At 46.3% G+C, this 18,476-nt stretch overlaps 1 protein-coding gene across 2 annotated transcripts in view; it reads right to left on the bottom strand.

The window, feature by feature from the left end:
* Positions 1-4,938: 4,938 nt before the first annotated feature.
* ADAMTS9 (ADAM metallopeptidase with thrombospondin type 1 motif 9) overlaps positions 4,939-18,476 on the bottom strand; it is a 78,561-nt gene continuing 65,023 nt past the window's right edge. For both annotated transcript variants that reach the window (XM_059479984.1, XM_059479986.1), the window contains 10 exons: positions 17,478-17,648; positions 15,749-15,943; positions 13,790-13,922; positions 13,449-13,543; positions 13,198-13,292; positions 12,970-13,103; positions 11,395-11,486; positions 9,860-9,964; positions 7,793-7,887; positions 4,939-7,498 (listed from right to left, as the gene is read on the bottom strand). In XM_059479984.1, coding sequence (XP_059335967.1) covers positions 7,798-7,887; positions 9,860-9,964; positions 11,395-11,486; positions 12,970-13,103; positions 13,198-13,292; positions 13,449-13,543; positions 13,790-13,922; positions 15,749-15,943; positions 17,478-17,648 — 1,110 coding nt within the window. In that variant the 3' untranslated portion in view covers positions 4,939-7,498; positions 7,793-7,797. The remainder of the gene's footprint in view (positions 7,499-7,792; positions 7,888-9,859; positions 9,965-11,394; positions 11,487-12,969; positions 13,104-13,197; positions 13,293-13,448; positions 13,544-13,789; positions 13,923-15,748; positions 15,944-17,477; positions 17,649-18,476) is intronic.

The following is an 18,476-nucleotide window of genomic DNA, read 5'->3' as shown; positions in this document are numbered from 1 at the left end:
ATTGTGAAGGCGGTCTTCAATTTCCCTGTAAATAGCATTTGGGAGTTGGAGTCCACACCAATAAAAACTTGGAGCCCAGTCCCACTCTGTGGAGAAGAGCACCTGCTATGAAATGCAGAGCCAAGTGGATACATAAAACCCTCTCAAAAAGGGACCTGCCCCTCTCAGATTGGGCATTGCTGAGGTGCTGGAGGGACCCTGGCTTCTGATGCCAGCATGGCAGGGTGTCACAGGCTCCCTTCCCTCCCTCCTGCTCCTTTCCAACTCCTCATCCTTCAGGCTGTTGCTCTCTGAAATGAAATGCCAGTGCTTCAGCTTTTCCCAGGTCTGTATTTCTCTGCTGTCAGGCTCAGGAACCCCTCAGCTCCCCCAGCCTCTCTGACAAAGGGGTGGGAGATGGCCCCAGTTCATGTGATTACTTAATGCCTTTCAATTTGAGGCTAAACAAAGCCATCAGGTGGGACTCTGCCAATTTGCACACAACATCCTAGCGCTATAGCAACAAGTAACTTTCTACTATGCCCCCTCACTCCCTGGAGCTCTCTTTGGTGCAGCAGAATTATTTGCTTTATGCTGTAAATTCACACTTCTGCCATGCTACTTTGACTTTTCAGGACCATTTATGAAGATAAGGGAAAACAAACCAATTTAGGGTAACTGGCAGAGAGGCAGGTGTCAGCAGGCTCGGCAGGAGGTGAGCTGGCAGGAGTGAAACCATCCTGCCCTTCCCTTGCCACAGCACTGGAAGTGTCACAGATGTCCTGCAATCCCTCACATTAATCATTCATTTGCCACCCTGCAGGTGGAAAGGTCCTTTGACTCATGTTTTTAAAGCTGTCTATTGCCTCTTTTGATTGGGAGAAAAAGAGAAGAGTCTTTTACTTACCATTTTACAGGGTTGAAGCCTGCTTATAAATAGGGTAGAGAAATGCCTAGCAAAACCAGGCTGCTGGTGGTGGCTCAGATCATGAGAGATTAGGTGGCTGTGAGGCCAGAAATTGTTTCTTTCAGATTTTATATTGGTGCTGTTTTTGCCTGCTGGAGCCACCAGTTATTTAGCCAAGGCAAACAGCCCAGGACAAACCTGCTGTCAAAAGCTTCTGGTTCTCCCAAGTTAAATGCTGCCTTACATTTGAGTTCTTGAAAGCCCCAAGCCATTGGGAATGATCAGATGGGAAAATGCCATCAGTGAAATCTGAATGCCAGTCGTACCTGGAAAGCCTCACATGCCACTTGCACAATGTGGAGCAAAGCTGAAGAGGAGGGCACAGCCAGGTTATCTTGGGCAAGAGCCTCTCTGGGGCAGGCAGGCAGCTCTCAGGGGTTATTCCAGGTGAGCTCTGCCCCAGCACAGGGCACACCCACTGCATTTTTCCACACAGAGCAGGATGAAGCTGTCGGTGTTGACAAGAGCTGTTGAAATGTCTTGAGGACACCCCACTTCAAGCAATTCAGTCAGCAGAATTTAGAAATATCTCTAAAAAGTGGATCTGAAGGGTATCAGCTCTCCATTTGTCCTACCTGAATGGAGCAGCAGCTCAGGTGAGAGTCAGCAGTGATCTGCTGGGGTTTCCTCTGCCACTAATCTGGGTTTACTGTCCCCTAGAGACATGTGGATTTGAGGAGACATAGCATGCTCAGGGATGAGAACAATGAAGGAGAGACAGCAAATGTTTCAGCAGCTGAGCCCCAGCACAGGTAAGAAGAAAGGCCATTGCCTCCTGCTCCCACAGACAAGGCTCAGACTCACTGTGCTGCCAGGAAACAAACCTCCATGGCCACTGCTGCCCTACATCTCCTTTCAGCAGCTCATGGTTTGAAATTCTAGGTCTCAGTTGTTTGCCAATTCAGCTGTGCTGTGTTTTCTGAAGCAGGGAAAAGCTGCCACCAGTGTGTACCTGCTTGTTCTAAGCTCTGGCAAGGCATCATCCTCAGTGGAAGTGCAGAGCTGCATGCTCCCACCACTACACACGTGCATCCTGCTCCAAAGGCCTTCTCACACCTGGGACCAAGCTGAGAAACTTCGTCTGGGAAGTCCAAGCCATGCATGAGGCCACAGCTCCAGCCTCTGGCAGCATCTGGTACCTGCTGGCATCCTCTGCTGCGGGGGGCTTGGAGGCACCACCTGTATTTACTGCTCCTTGTATTTGCCAGTAACAGCGAATAACCTGGACGTGTCTGTTCTTGCCAGGGAGTTTGCAGGGAGCCATTCCCACTTCCCTGCTGCCGGCAGCAGGAGCAATGAGAGCGTTTCACAGTCAATGCTCCTTTCTGTGCGGGGCTGAGGAAGGCAGGCAGCGAGCTGTGAATAGCTTCAAAGAGCAAGGTCAGAGGATGGATTAGAAAAGGACAATGCAGAAAAGACCTGATTAATTTAATTGCTCATCTGAAATGTAGGCGCAGACTAAAGAAGGATGAAGAAATTATAAGCATATGAATGGAGCCAAGTAATGATTTTCAGAGAGAATATCAGAGCCCTGCCTCCCCGTGCACCCTCTGCCCCACATACAAAGGGTTTTGTATTCAGAGATTACTCCAGACTTCTGGCTCTTCTCCTCATACTGTCTCTTCAGAAATGGAGACACTGACTACCAACACATGTTTAATTAGCTGCAGCTTGATCTTGTTGCTGGCGGCTCAGACTGATCTTTAGAGCCAGGCATGTGCCAAAACCTGTGAGGAGATGTAATGTGGAAACCATTCTGCTCCCAGCAGAACTGAGGTTTTCCTGGTGGAAATGGATTGATGGGCACGGCCTCAGCCTCTGCATTTCATATCCTGCCTTGAAGGACCTGTATCAGTGTCACAAAGGAGAAATTAATTTCTACCTCCCCTTACTTAAACGGTACCTACATCAGATCTTCTTGTACTTACAGTCAACAGATCACAGCTCCAAACACTTCAAAACCAATATTTGTAAGTAGAGAGACACAGAAGTAATTTTATGGAAAATTTCACAGGTTGTTTTGTTTTTTTTTTTTTTTCAATTGGAACAAACAAAAGAAACCTCCCCAGGAAATATAGTATAAAAGGCATTTGGGTTAGGTCAAAATACTATGCTTTTTTTTTTCTTCTGAAATACGTGCCTTGTATTTGCAAATATTAAATAGCTGGAAAATTAAGCCAACTTTGAAGTGGAAACTCAGACTCTTCTCTGAAGGCTGAAAATAACTTCTTAGCATTCTTCATCTCGCTATTGCAAAGAGAGGTCAGAAACTTGTCAGCTAAATCTGCTTCTGGAAAGCTCCAATTCCAATTGCCTGGATCACTTCACAGGCGAAAATACTTGGAAAATGTTGGAGTGAGACTGACAGGCACCACTTTCGGTCATCAGCTTCCTCCTCCTGCTCGATGCAAGCCGGAGCTGCCTCCAGGAATCTGTTCTGCAGAGGGACTCATCCCCTCCCACAACATGACCGACACCACAAAGGGCTGTGACTGCTGGATGAACTGAAACACTTCTCTTACAACGACCTGGTTGAAAGAGTTCTCCATTTAAGAGTTCGAGTGATGGGAGAACTTAGGGCATGGGCTGAGCCACTTGAGCTGTTAATGACGCCTGGGTTGGGTTGAATTCCTGTGCCTTTGCCTGGTGATGGGAGGTGTCTCACCTCAGTGCTCTTCCCCTGACAAAACGCTTTCTTCTGAGTCAGCCCTCAATCATCTGTTTGAGGAGTTGTGTTGGAAAGACTCAACAGAACAGGCTTCTCTGCCATTCTTCAATTTTCAAAGTGTGGCTATGAGGAAAGGAAGGAAAGGAATCAAATGTCCTGATTTGGGACTAATTCCTTGAGACGCGCCTTTCCAACAGCCTTCAACAAAATGCGTTTTATTTTTCTGTAGAAGAAAAATGCCCATCACTGGGGCAGAAGGCCAGAGTGATCAAGCATCACCTCTGTCTCTGCAGCTGCACAAAGAGACTGAAGAATTGCCACAGAATCTCAGCACTAAGCACACAGAACCTAAGCACTGAAAGTGTTAAAATGCCCTTTCATTATACAGGGCTGGAAAGTTAAATATTATTCAGGGTCTGTGTATTAATTCCACAGCAGCTCACATTTAAAGTCTGTGTAATAATTTATTAAGGATAAATTATAGAAAAGCCATTTTTACGAGATTGGTCATTTAAAATAAGAATTGAGGTTTTGAAATACTGCATGTTCTGTTTTCTGCATCTGACAGTGTTTCAGACAGCACCAAAGGGGGAATCCTCTCTCCTTTGAAAAAAATAGAAGCTGGAAAAGGCTGGACCTGCCAGCACTAAGAGATCTGCAGCATTTTCTGAGACAAAGCATAAGGAACATATAAGGGAAGACAGAAATTGCAACTTCACTCTTACCTGCAGTATCTGGGGCAGTGGTGATGTAACACTGGTTGCACTTCAACACTTGCTTGTCATCCTGGGAGGCAGTCCCTACATTTGCTTCCTTTTAAACTAAATTTCTCCTGCCTGAATTTTCTTGTATATTTGATACTATCTTTTCCAATTTAGAAAAGTTGATTTTTTTTTTCACATTTCTTTCCATAACACTAGAAGTGGTGTGGACCAGGCCATTATCCCAGCTCATAATTCAAAAACATTTGCAAAATGAACTGCTTGTCTCCCTTACATGCCATGTCAAATGATGTCCCTGGTCATTGAAGGCAGCACCAGCCAGTCACCAGACACGTCTGAACAATGCATGGGACATCTCTGAGAAGTGCTTATGTATATCATGCACCTTGGAGCAGTCCTCTCTGGACAGAAATTTGGGAGCACCAGCCTCTCCAGCCATCAGGACATGAGTGGGTGGTCATGGACATTCTCCAAGGTGGTCCCTGGTCCACAGACTCCAGCACAGGTTTGGGGCAGGGTTCCATATAAACAACATCCCTCATTCCTTTTGCATGGGACAATCAAACCCACACCTTGGAAATAAACACCAGCACAGAAAAAAATGTTTACCATTAAATGTATTATTCCCTTGTGTACAAAGTATTTTGCCTCTATTGTAGGACAGGTACTGAAATACGATGGCAAATGCAGCAAGACCATACAGACATGTCATACAGGTATTGTCATTTCCTTTTGAGCATAAGCAGAAAGAAAGGAAACATTGTACAGGAAAGTGCTTGCAAAAAAATACCCCAGTTTGTAGAAAAATAATGGCATTGATATACAAAACCCAGAGTTCTTTCCTGAACAAGAAATGTCTCTGATCCTCAAAATCTGCTCTATTTAATGATGACCATTAAGGAATATCAGGATCGGTGCTCTGTCATTTTTTCCCTTTTAGTTTACTTTGTATTTTTTAGGTTCTGATAGCTCTGTTAATAGCTGCCTTGAAACTATATGGTAGAAATGAATTTGTACAGGTCAAAATAGTATTTCTTTTTATAAATAGCCATTCACTTCATTTCACTTCACTTACAGTGGTAAAGCACCACAATTTCTTTCTGAACTTCATAGTGCAATTTTCCCTTTTCCCCTACAGAATTTACACATAAGCAATATCATTAGAAAATCACTATTCCATTATTACTCCTTTCCCCTTTCCCTTTTTTCCCTTTCTCTTTCCCTTTTTCCTCTTTCCTTCACCAATTCTCCAGCTCTGGGCTGTAGCACAGCCCTGCTCGCCTGTGAGGTGTCTCCCAGCTGACAGGAATGTGTCAATCCCTGATTGTCAGGCTGACAGGTTTCACTCCAAAGGCTGAGCACAGCCCAGCACACACAGGTTATGAATCCAGGGATCATTTATCACCATTGATCCAACCCTTTTGTAACACACTGATTACACATCCTTTGGGGAGCTCTGTAAAAGACTCACACAAGATCCTGAGGTTGTGTTTGGTAACTGCTTGCATCGAAAATGGAAAGAGTTATCTGGAATAGCAGATAAGCCTCTTTGGTTTTCCAAACTGCTGGTAATTTTGTGCTGAAAAGCTTCCTTTCCTTGTACTTTGTGCTCCTGGCTGCCTTGACATAAAAGGTGGAAGGGCAGCACCTTGCTATCACTAAGTAAAGTTGTGGAGAAAGAGATAAGGGACATAGTCATGGACTACAACAGTAACCTGGTCACATCACCCCCGTTATGTGCTGCAGAGCTCTGTGAAAGCGTGGCCTGAGGGCTATGTACAGGCAGGAGCCACCACACCTAAGGCACATGGCTCCTCGGTTTGATTTAAAAAAAGCCAACAGCAAATGTCTGGCTGTACATGGGAATGAGGAGAGGCAAGGAGCACAGATGCCTTACCAGGAAGATCCGAAGCAACTCAGGAGTAGGCGTAAAGCAGCTTGCTTTAGAAGGGGGGGCAGAATCATCTGTAGGTACAGAGTGATCTTGCTGAAAGGAGGCAGCGAAGCCTCCCTCTGCAGATGGTCTGGGAGTGAGTAGGAAGCTGGGGAAATGCTGCAAGTGCCTGCAGGGGAGCACCCTGGCCAAGAGAAGGGGTGGCTTGGCTGGGTGTGCTGTCCCCATCCCTGGGTGTGCTGTCCCCACAGTGCTCACCAGCCCCAGGGGGAGGGAACACCACAGGGATGCTTTTGTCCTCACGCTAGGATTTTGTAACAAAGTCTGTAAGAAACTACATCTCTTGTGAGAACACAGCCCAGGGAAACATATGGCCTGATCAGCCTGTCTGGGATGAGTTAATACCCCGCTTCCAGATGGAGTCAGGAAGCACAGTGGCACATGCAATTAGGAGACAAAGATACATTTTTTTTAAAAAGTGAGTTCACTTCAGAACCCTAAAAAAAAAAGGGGCTTGAGCTGAAGATCTGAAGATCCATCTGCAGCAATTTTGCTAAACCTAGGGTAGATCTTGATTGATTTGAATTGCCTGACAATTTTTCTGCTTTATCCCCTTCTTCAATGATAAAGGCACTGGATTAACTAAAACTACAGAGCATTAATAAATATCATGTTAGCACCAAACCAGTGCTTTCAGCACTGGCCACAGAGGTCATGTGAAATTCAAAACATACCTAAAAGATAAAGATTGCTAATGCAACTAGCACAGTATTCATTGTCATGTTTTCCTTGAGTGCTGTCAGCCTAATCCCTAAAAATAAAAATTTAAGCACATCTTGTCTAATTTCCTTGCATAAAGACAGATTGAAATGCCAAAAATACCCCTATGCAGATTGTGTAGCACCGTGGAGGGCCAAAGCAGCCCATAACTGAAGGAAAATTACTGACTGTAAGTAAACAACTGAATACAGTGACAATTAAGTATCACTTGTCATAATGCTACATATAATGTAGAGTATGCAAAATGCAGTGGTTTGACTGCAGGATTTAACAATAAAAAATAAAAATAGTAAAAGCAGCCTTAATATAATGATTTTACGTACAAAAATATTAAATCAAAATAAATAATCCCAAACATAAATATTATACTGTACATTAGGAATATGCAATCTATATACACATATACACAGATATAAAAGTGGAAGGCAGAGGTATTGCATCACTATCCTTCATCCATCTCTCATTTCCATTGGCTGCTCCCAGAGAACCTGGAAAACACAGAAAAGCACATTTAGAGTGATCCTGGCCTCTGGAACATGTCACCAGAGAAACTGGCACAAAAGCAGAGGAAAGGAGGTGCCAGTAATGTGAGGAGGTGTCTCCAGGTGACAGTGCTGGATCCACAAGGGTTCCTGAGGGAGCAGGGGACCCCACTGGGATGCTGTGTGGGGTGGGTGGCTGTCACCAATGCACTCCATGTCTTTTTGCAAGCATGGCCTGATCTGCTCCTTCAGGGTATTTTGGGGGAGATTCTCCTCATGCAGAAGCAGCTGAGAACTCACCACTGCTATAACACCTGAATGTCCAGGCCTGTTCCTGATGATGGAGTGCACTTCCCACAGTAACCACCACATCTTCCTACGACTTTGGTACCATCCTGCAGGCAAAATCACAAATAACAGCTCAGTAAGAGCGCAGGAATTCCATGCTGTAGAAGGGCCAGATCTGGGTTACTTAAGCCATGGTTTTTAGGGTGTATAAGAAAACAAATTATGCCAAAATCAGTCTATGAAATCACTGCTGTATTCAAACATACACAAAGGTAATTCTCTTTAGTGCTAGCAGATCAGATGGTGGACACAAATAGGAAAGGGTAGTTTTGATTTAATAAATTGCAAGCTGCCCAAGGAGAAGGTCATTTGGAGGGTATCTCAAGGATATCTGCTTTCTCCAGTTTGCCCCACAGTGAATAACAGGAATGAGTAGAAATCTTGGCTCATGCAAGAACAAAACCAGAACTCTGGGCCAGTAACAACTGCTCAGCCCTGCCTGAGCATGGGAAGGGCATGGGAAGGGTATTTGCAGGCAACACAAGGAAACATCCACTTGGAAGGGAAAGTCCTGGAGTGGCTCCAGAGACAAGAGAGGAGGGAAAGTGACAGGGTGAGGTGATGTCACTTGCTGAGGTGCCAACCCTCCTCCCCTTCCCACAGCCAGTAGGAGTAGGTATGGAGTGGTCCTGAGGTTGACCTGGTCTCCAGGTGAGCCCAGCAAGCAGGGTGCAACTCTAGGCTTGAGTCAGGAGATTAATACCTCCATCTGGCCCTCCTTACCTCTCCTCTGCAGAGTCTTTCTCCTCTTTTGGTCATTAGAATGGACAGACAGTCCTTGAGGGGAATTCAACCCTCAATTACCAGAAAATTGGACTTAAGCACACAACAAGCTTGCACAAAGCACTTATTTTTAAACGAGCTCCACCCTGCTCTTGACATTATTGATCTGTGATTGCAGCAGGCTGCTATCATCTTCTCACTGCACCGTTCTTTCTTCTGCTCCTGCAGGCAATTACGCCCTTGGAACAGCACTTGACAGATGCCACCAGGTGATGGAGGATTTCTGAGCACCTCTATTCCTTAAAGTTGTTTTAATTCTGCCAGCCTTGATGTTTTCTGCAACCCCAAAGTTGACTTCTCTCCTTTTAGAAGGGGAGAATAGAAAAGCACCTGCTGGAACTGACATACGGGGCTGGTCCTCTTCCACCTGTAGTGTGGTCAGATCTGTAGCATTAATTCTCCTCTAAGAGCAGCAGCACAGAGGAGACTCATGCTCCCCAGAGCCAGGGGGAGACTGAAAGCAGTACAGGAGAGGATATTTTGCCAATTGCTGTTTGTTAAATGATGGTGACCTCCTTTGGAGAGTTTTAACAGGGGCAATTGGGATGACTCACACGAAATAACAGCCAAAAAAGCAATCCTGGGTTTCTACCATTTCAGAATATGACACAGAAGCAACAGAGTGAAGACACACAGTGACTGCAGGAGGTGTTAACAGGCAAATTAAGCAGTACAAGTACAAATTTGGCTGTGAGTGATTGTGAAGGGCTGCCTGGCTTACCCTGAGGCTGCAGCCTGCAGAGCCCCAGGCAGTGACAGGGGATGGTGCCTCTGCAACACTCCAGTGACTTGAGACTTTCCCAAGGAGATAAATCCAGACCAGACCAGCAGGAAGGTCCACATCCTCCATGCTTTATCAGCCATGTGTTGGGAACAATTCCTGCTCAGGGCACTTGCCTGGCACCAGACCCTACCTGCAGGTCCAACTCTGAAGCCCTGACCCTGTCCTGCTGCCCTGCCTTGTGATGCACACTCCATGCTGGACATCTCAGGCAACTGATTAAGGATCTGTCTGCCCCACAGCACTCAGCACTTTCAGCCTCACAGTTAATCAGGCTCACTAATTAATTGCAATAACTCAGATCAAGTTAAACCCACAAGGGCCTCGCCCCTCTACAATTACCTACAACACTTTAATATCAGATGTTCATTTTTTGTTAGTCTCTATTGGAAGATGTTGCCATGAATGACAATGTAGTGATGAGCAGGTATAGCCATAATAACGTTACAACTTACTGGGGATTTCTGAATTTCCGACACGGCGTAATTCCCTTGTGAGAGCCACTTGGCTGTTCCCACCAGGGACAGGCCTGTCCCATACAGGTCTATGCTGAATCGACCCTAAAAAACAACAAGAGCCTGGTTATCCCAAAATGCCATGCTCCAGACTCTCAGCATGCCACGGTGTCACTTTTCTAGCAGCATTTGACAGCAGCGTTTTCCTTGTTTTCCATTGCTCTGACCATGATCATTGTACAAATCACAGCATGGCTCACATTAGGAATTTCTTCTCCCTGGTGGCTGCAGAGAAGGAGGGGTTTCAGATTGCTTTTGAACTACTGCCTTTTCCCCCAGGTTTTCACTGCCTCACCCCGGTTTTGCACTGCTTCTTCTCTGCCGGCTGAGGGCATTGTTGGCTTTCCCATGGCAAACTGCAGAGCCTGACGTGCTCCAGCAGCTGATGGGAAGGAATTTCAGGGATGTGCTGCAGCTGCTCTCACTGCTCCCTCCTCAACTGGAGAGGGCACACTTGGCCTTCTTTTCCACTGGCTTTTTTTTTTTTTTTTTTCCAGACTAGTGAAATAAAAACTCTTCCATCTCTTTAAAGCACTTAATTCCACATTTTCTCAAAATGACAAAGATGGATGGAAAATTAAGGACTATGCCAGCATCCAACACTCAGCCCCCCAGCCCTCCCCTCACCCCCATGGCAGACTCCAGTCCTGACAATTTCTGGACCCATGGAGGGATCCTTTGGACACATCCCAGGCTGACCCACAGCCCAGCAGGGCCCTGCAGTACCAGACGGTGTTAGCTTTGCTCCTTGCACTTGCTGCCTTGGGAATGCTGATTTTCTGTGAGGAGCAAACGGGCTGGGTCAGGTGGATGGATATTAACATTTATGAGCATTCCTGAGGTAAGGAGTCAATCCCTAAGCTGCTGAGCTGTGCAGCAAAGTGTCAGCTCTGGAAGCAGGGAGGGAAGGAGATGGAAAGGTTTGCCCTCTGCTGTTGCTGTGACTCCCTGTTAATGCCCTTTGCCAGTAATGCCCACCCAATACTTTGGACTGTCCAAACAGATCACTTACCATCCCCAGCCCCACAAAAATAGTTGTGCTGGGAACATGCAGCAAGTCATCCCTAACACAGTGTTATTTGTCTCCTACAGACTTTTGAAATCATCTACTCCCTGCTGCTCTCTTTGCCCAGCATTTCCACCAAGTCCTGTCATGGACTGATCCCCCTGACTTCAGCCTAGTTCTCTCCCCACAGCCTCTTTCTTCTTCCTTTTCTCCTTTACTGGGGCCTTAGGGAATGTCTCTTAGGTAGCCACTGGCCTGATAACATGGAAAATGGAAACTACTTTCTTCCCTTTTCACAAAGAGAACTTTCTCCATCACTTTCTCCCTCTTCACAAAGGGAAAAGTTTCAGATCGCTGAGATAAGAATGTGCCACTCACTGAAGTTGGGCTGCTGCGATCAGCAGTAATTAATAGAGGGCCTGAACATAACAAATGGCACCAATTCCTGTTAAATGCTCTTGTCAAATACCTGCGGGCATTTGGCAGCGCTGTAGCAGTCCCCAGCAGTGGCATAAGGAACAGGTCGTCCATCATGTGTCTGTGCAAACTGTAAATCAGTTGCTGTGAAGAAGAGTTGGTGAATAACATGGAAAGGAAGATGAAGGGAGAGAGACAAAATAAATGTAAACATGCTCTTTGCTAATGTTTAAATTCACCAAAGCTGGCTTCCTACATTAATGTAGGAAGTCAAGACTTCTATATTTTTGCGATATCAATATTACTATATTTTTTAATATTAAATATCCTGATTCATCCCACATTTGATTCCCAGCACATGAGCACTGAATTTAACAGGACACACTCAGTATTTACAGCTCAGTTTAAATCTGTTGGTGATTTAGGAACAAGGTATAAATAACAACAAAACTCAAACCCTTAACTTGGGGTTTATTTCGCTTTCAAAAAATTCCCCACATTCAAAAAGGCTCCAGCACCTTCTAAGTCTCTCTTTTAAACAAAAGCAAACAACATCTCTGCTCTCCTGGCTGCCCCAGCCCAGGGGTCGGGTTTTCAAAGGGAACTGGAGTATTTTGCTCTGGAGGGATCTGAAGTAACTGAGACTCATTTAGATGGGGATGTGAGATAGCTCCTGCCTGACAGAGGTAGGTGCCCAGCTCCTTTTGAAATTCAAAGGGAGCTGGTATCAAATTCCCAGAGGGTGGTTCCTTTGAGATCTTTACCTAGGAGCTTTTACAGATTATTAGTTGCTTTTTACAGATTGATAGACTGGGAGGTCTTGAAAATTAAGTGATAAAACCCACTTATCAGATGAGGAGTCGTTTTACAGGGAAGGATTTTGATTCGCTAAAAGACCACTTAGCTATTTACTGAATGAACTCCCAACAATATGTTGTATTTTTAAAACACTTGCTGAAAACTGATAGCAGTGGAGTCAGGGGACTGAAACCATAACCCCATGGAATGCTACAGGGTCTCTGGTGGTGGGATGGGCTCCCAGCTCACAGAAATGACAAAAGGGACAGTGTGTTACTCTTATTGCACAGCTAGATTCTCTTTCTCCATTGCAAATCTATGTTCCCAGCCCTCAACAAAAGTTATTTTCCTGTGGTCTGGCTCTGCTGAGAGACTTTTCTGCCTTGGCCACTGGGAATAGCATCCCCACCCCAGTGGAGACCCCTGCACTGGGATCTCTCTGAGTAAAATGGAGGGGGCTACAGGAGTGGGGCAGCTCCTCTCTGGTCAGGCTTTGTGTCTGAGTCCATTCTGAAAATAGGGGACCAAATGAAATAAAATAAAATCCTTCACAAAATGCAATGGGCTGCTGGGAGTATGCAAATACTCATTCTGCAGAGCAGATACAACAGGAATTGCCTTAGTATTTTCCTGTTTTACAGAGAAATAACATGAGCATCTCTGATGTGCTCAGTCTCCCAGTGTAAAGCAGCAAACAGGTGACCAAGTCTAAAAGCAGGAATTCTCAAGAATATTGCTCACTAGAGTACTACTGCTTGCTTGTAGTTACAGCTATATTTGTGTAAAATAAACATTTTTTTTTTAATGGCAAGGCCCTGTTTTTACTCACTTATTATTTGCATAGTGTTCAGGTCCAGCCTTACTTTGCTGAAGGAGGAAAACCCAGCTGCTGTGTAATCTTTCCTACACTGGCAGTCTTCTCGTCTGCTCCCGTTATACGGACACTCGGTCGGGTTATGCAATCTGAATCAAAAGAAAACCCTTTCTACTCATGACCAGGAAATACTGCCATGGAAAACAAAAACACTGTGAGGTTCCTGATTACAGGATTTCTTACCTGTATCCATACACCTCTGAAAAATTCTCTGCATCCCCGTTTACAAGGGTCACATACTCCTTTGGGCTGTCAGTCTGCATCCCAGAGCAATACACCTGAGAGAGAAAGAGAAGCCAGGATTGTGTCATGTGCAAAGGCATCACTGAGACAACCAAAGGCAGAAAATCCAAGAGTGGAAGTCAAGACCACAGGCAGGGTCCTCTTGAACCTTCAGAAAACCCATGAAGTATCATTCTGTTGCTGAAATGCACCTTTAATGTCTTTCCTTTGACTTGTAGGAAATATTCACCATCTTCAGTGACACCTTCAATATTTTTAACATCTTTGCAACTCCTCGGTAAGTCACCTGAAACAAAACAGAAATACTTGTAGTCACTGAACAACTATACATCAAAATTTATTTTGAAACACTCTGAGGCTTCCAAAACATCAAAACATCTTTTTTTATTTTTAACAGCTTTCCCTGAAGTGTCTTAGTGCTTACTTGGATGGCTCCCAATGCTTGGAAATACTGCAGATCTCTAGGAGTTTGAGGGGAAAAGATGCTGAAACCATGAGAAAGGCAAAAGAAGGTGTACATCTGCAGACTTACAGTCATGGACATTGTGGCATGTCCTCCTCTCTTCAGGTTTCAGGTCCACGTGGCACAAGCTGCTGAGCTGGTCATCGTTGGTCAAACACTGCACTGAGCGGTGCATGACCCCAACTCCACAGGTGACAGAGCACTGCGGGACACAAGACAGAGATTCCTGCTTTATCTCAAGGGTTTATGGGCTCCAGAAAGAACAGAGACAGATGGTTTCCCTTCTATCAAGAGACAGCAGCAAAGACTTCAATCCTGTGAAGTGTTCAAACACAGGCTTAATTTTAATCAAATGAGTAGTCCCTTCAGTAATTAATCCCTTCCTTATTATCATTGATTACTTCAAGACTACCATACTTTGCTCAGTGTTTGCACACTTTGCTGGATGAGGCAGTTGGTTAAACTGAACCATGCGCTCAAGTGAAATTGTTTATTTTTCATATTAGGAAGATTGCTGTTTTCCATGCGAATTGCACAAAAAAAAAAAAGGAGTCTCAAAATCTTCTCTCCCCTCACCTGCTGGGAAAATGGGTACATCTGTGCAAACACTGGGTCATCCTCAAACCATCCAGTCTAAGGGCAATCCTAAGGCTGAAATTGCACAAATTGCAGGAGGTACCAAGCAGCAGAGCATCCAGCTACAGAGTGTGGGCTGTGGGAGGTGGGAGCACCTTGCTCCCACCCTCCATCCACAACTTGTTCTTTCAAGTACTTGAGAAATGAAGTTCTGCTCTTTCTACAGCTACCAGGCTAGGCTATAAAGAAAATGAAGTTGCTCATCCATTTAGAAATTATTATTCTAAAGGAATACACCATGAAGAAGATGGTCTTCAACGGCTCATGGTATTCACAACTTGGGCATTTACTCTTTATCAAGTCCAGTTCCATAAAATTTAGCTGAAGCGCTGAATAGGACTCTCTCTGTCCATCAAAGGTGATGGCATTTTACATTAAATCCCTTTCAAAATCACAGCTGACAAGGGTCATGGCACTTGGTGGTCATTGGGACATTCAGCAGCTCAAAGTGAGGAGAAAGGTGTTGCTCTCTGAAATGAGTGCTCTTTGCAGTGAAGTTGGATTAATGAGTTGGGTATTTTGCACTTAAATTCTGAGGGAAAATACCAATTAATTGATGCTGAGGTATTTGCTATAACTCCTACGTGCTGACTCACAGGGAGGATCTGAAGCTTCCTATGGGGCAGGAGGAACTTAGGTTTCAAATGGCTTTGCCAGTTACCGTGACAACTTCTACTACATTTTACTTGGCCTGACACTCATCGCCTTGTAAAGGTTTGACAAATTCCGACAAATGCCTGAGCTGGGTTAATAAATCAAGTTTATGGGAGAAACATCACATTTCAAAGAATGTCAGAAGCCCTAAGAAGTGAAATGTTATCACCTTAACTAAAATTTGATCTTGTAGTTCAGGTCCCAGAAGAGGCTCAAAACAAATAACTTTAGCAGAAAGGCCAGGTTCTTTTCCCTGACCTGTCCCAGCATTTGTGAGAAGGAGGGGAAGGACAAAACAAGAAAGAAAAATTGTTTTAAGGTTCAAATGACCAGTGTTTCAGCCTAATGCTGGCTCCCAGGTCTTTCTTATACATGTGGCCAAGTGGGATCAACTGCAGTTGCCAGTGACTCACCAATCCTTCTAGCACAAGGCTTTCAAACCCTTGTTTTCTGCAATGACTAAGCATGCAGCATGGCCATCAACATGGCCACAAACGTTGGCTACATCCCAGTTTTCATGAATGACCCTACTTGTAGCTGCTGGGACTCCCCCATACGAAGGGGTTCAGTCTGAAGTATGGAGCCCTACACACACCAGGCCTGCTGCTGCACCAGAGTATTCCATGCAATAATTTAAGCATCTCTAAAACATTCCCCTGCCAAACCTTTGGTCTGTGTCTAAAAAAACCCCAGGTTGTTCCATTCTTTTTGGCCAAAAAAGAAGTTTGCCCGACTTACGCTTCCCCAGTTGCCGACGCGCCAGGAGGCCGAGATGGGGCACTCTCCAAGGTAGCAGGGCTGGATGTTGGGGGGCTGTGTGCCAGGACAGTTGACCATGTTCTGGTAGCCATACTCATAGTGGTCCTTCCCAGTGTAGATCTCACTGCAGGACACGAGGCGCTGCCTGTAGCCCTTCCCGCACGTGACGGAGCACTGCGGGCACAGCAAGGAGCGGTGAGCACCACGTGCTTCAGCAGGGCTGCCCAAAATGGGAGGGGAGGAAACCAGGCCTGACAGCTTTCAACACAGGAAACTGATTCAAGGGATCACTGGGTTCCATTTAAGCCAGTCATGAATATTGTAAGTGGCTACTACAAGTGGGCTGGTGCCTGACATTGTCTTTGGGCACCCAGTTCCTCTCTGGGCTGGATCTACAGCTGCTCCAGGACTCCCTGCTCCAGGCTGGCTCCTGGCCATGTGTTATTTCTTCCTAAGCACAAAGAAAGGAGCAGAAGATCCATGGGAATTTGGAAATGGCTCTATTAGTTGTTTTGGTTGGGTGGGGTTTTTTTGCCCTACATACAGAGAGATAGAAAGTGGTCAAGGTTAACCCTGAATTGCAGGTACTTGTCAGCAGCTAGAAGAGAACCAGAAGAACCAGAAAAATGCAGAGAACCAAAAGAACCAACAACCAGAAGAATGAGAAATTTTTCATCGTAATTAGAGGATAAACAGCACTTCTGCCTTCCTCATCAAAAAACTGAGTGGGACCTGGGAGAGCCAAACTCTGGCTCTATAAGATCTCTTTACCTCTCTGTCTTCATGGGCCTGAGTGCTCCCAGGTGGTCTCCCAGGCACTGGGGGTGGGTAGAGGGTGCCTGGGCAAGGAGCAGCCAGAGCTCCAGCCTGACAAGCACCTCAATATTTCTCTTAAGAAACCACTCAGCAGACCAGGCTGCTCTGAGATTTTCTCATGTCTCCACATTTCTCCCTCCTTGCACTATCTCAGGTGGCTAGGCTCTCCTTCCCCTCAGTCCTGCCATGTTTTCCTTTTTCCCTTTTCTCGTTCTTTCTCTTTAATCAGTGCTGTGTCAGCAGCTGCCTTGTCATTTCCCTCTGCTGTTTCTCCAACTGGAAAGTAATCCTTCGCTGGCTGCAGAAGGAAACAGGCTGAGATTAGCCTGCGTCCTCCCGCACGCGGCGCCCGCTGCAAGGAAAACTCATCTATTTTCCCTGCCTCCCAGCTGGGAGGGTGAATGCCCTGCCTTCCCTCACTCTGGGTCCTTGCCCCTGCAAAGACAGCACTGAGGAAGGATGTGCCCCCATGGTCACCTCCAGGCTTGCCTCTCCCCCATGATGCACATCTGGACCCTTGTACAACTCACAGGGCCCCAGAGCCCCCAGGGAGTGGATGGGAATAAAACCAATTAATTAAATAAATGAACTAAACCAGCAGAAAACCAAAGAGGGTGCCTGTTGAATGCACTGTGCTTTGGAAGAAAATTGCGTCCAGATAATATTAGCTAGGACCCTGAGCACGCTGCTTTTACTCTTTAATAACCTGGTTGTCGGCCACAGCCCAGCTCCTTTCTATCCAACAGGGAGACTGCACACCGAAATAAACCAAAAAATAAGATTTCAAACCCACGGCTCTGCCTTGCCAGTGCTGATTGATTTGGGCTGCGACACCTCAGCAGGGGCAGCGTTGAGAGGAGGTCAAGGATGCAGGGGCGGGACGGGGCCTCACCTCTGACCACTCTCCGGTGATCCAGACGTACTCGCAGGGGGGCAGCGCGCAGCTCTGCACCTCGGCCGGGCGCTCGCTGGGCTCGCAGCGGCCGCTGCTCTGCGGCTGCTCCTCCTCGTCCACGCACAGCACCTCGCGGAACCGCGACGCCTCCCCGCACGTCTTGGTGCACTGTGTGCGACAAACAACAGCTCAGGCAGCCCTGCGGGGCTCCAGGGGACGAACCCACACCCCAGCAACCCCTGTAAACTGCCACTGGTATCCCCTGGGGGAGGATTTCCCACCAGGACCTGCTGTGCCCCATGCTGCTGCCTGTGACAAACTGCTGCTGACCTCCGGAGTACTGACCCACATCCCCAGGAGAGAGCAGAAACCAAGGCAGCAGGTATTGGGATGGGGCAGGTGTGGGGCCCAGCTGTGGTAGGATCAAAACATGCAGGGTTGGGCATGCTGGGCCAGGAGATAGGGCCAACCCCCATTATTTCAGCCCCTAGTGAATACAGCTGTTTGGAGAACCACAACTCAACCATCCCCCGTGCAAAATTCACACTGCTGCACCTCTGGCTGTGGCTGGTGTGGGGGGAGCTCCTTCCCCAGCTCTCTGCTTTGGCATGGGGCACACATAATCATAGAATCATCATAGAATAGTTTGGGTGAAAACAACCTTAGAGACCATCTCATTCCAACCCCCTGCCATGGGCAGGGACACCTTCCACTAGAGCAGGTTGCTCAGAGTTTCACCCAGCCTGGCCTCAAACACAGCTCTACAAGCACTGCAGCGCAGGCAGCCCTGCAGGTTTATTCTCTTTTAAACACTGCCCTGCCTGATATTAAGATCAACCCATGCCAGACAAGTACAAGTGCTCCCCAGGTCCTTCTGGAGATTTCAAGGACTCAGTTCTTTCTCTCCTTGTCACAGAAAAACGAGCCTGACTGTGCGGCTGTGTTCCTGGGAGTGAGGCTGTCCTTGGAGGGCATCTTAGAAAAACACATAAAACA

Source organism: Ammospiza nelsoni, chromosome 11, assembly GCF_027579445.1.
Source record: "Ammospiza nelsoni isolate bAmmNel1 chromosome 11, bAmmNel1.pri, whole genome shotgun sequence".
NCBI classification, from domain to species: domain Eukaryota; kingdom Metazoa; phylum Chordata; class Aves; order Passeriformes; family Passerellidae; genus Ammospiza; species Ammospiza nelsoni.
This window is presented reverse-complemented; position numbering and strand designations above follow the sequence as displayed.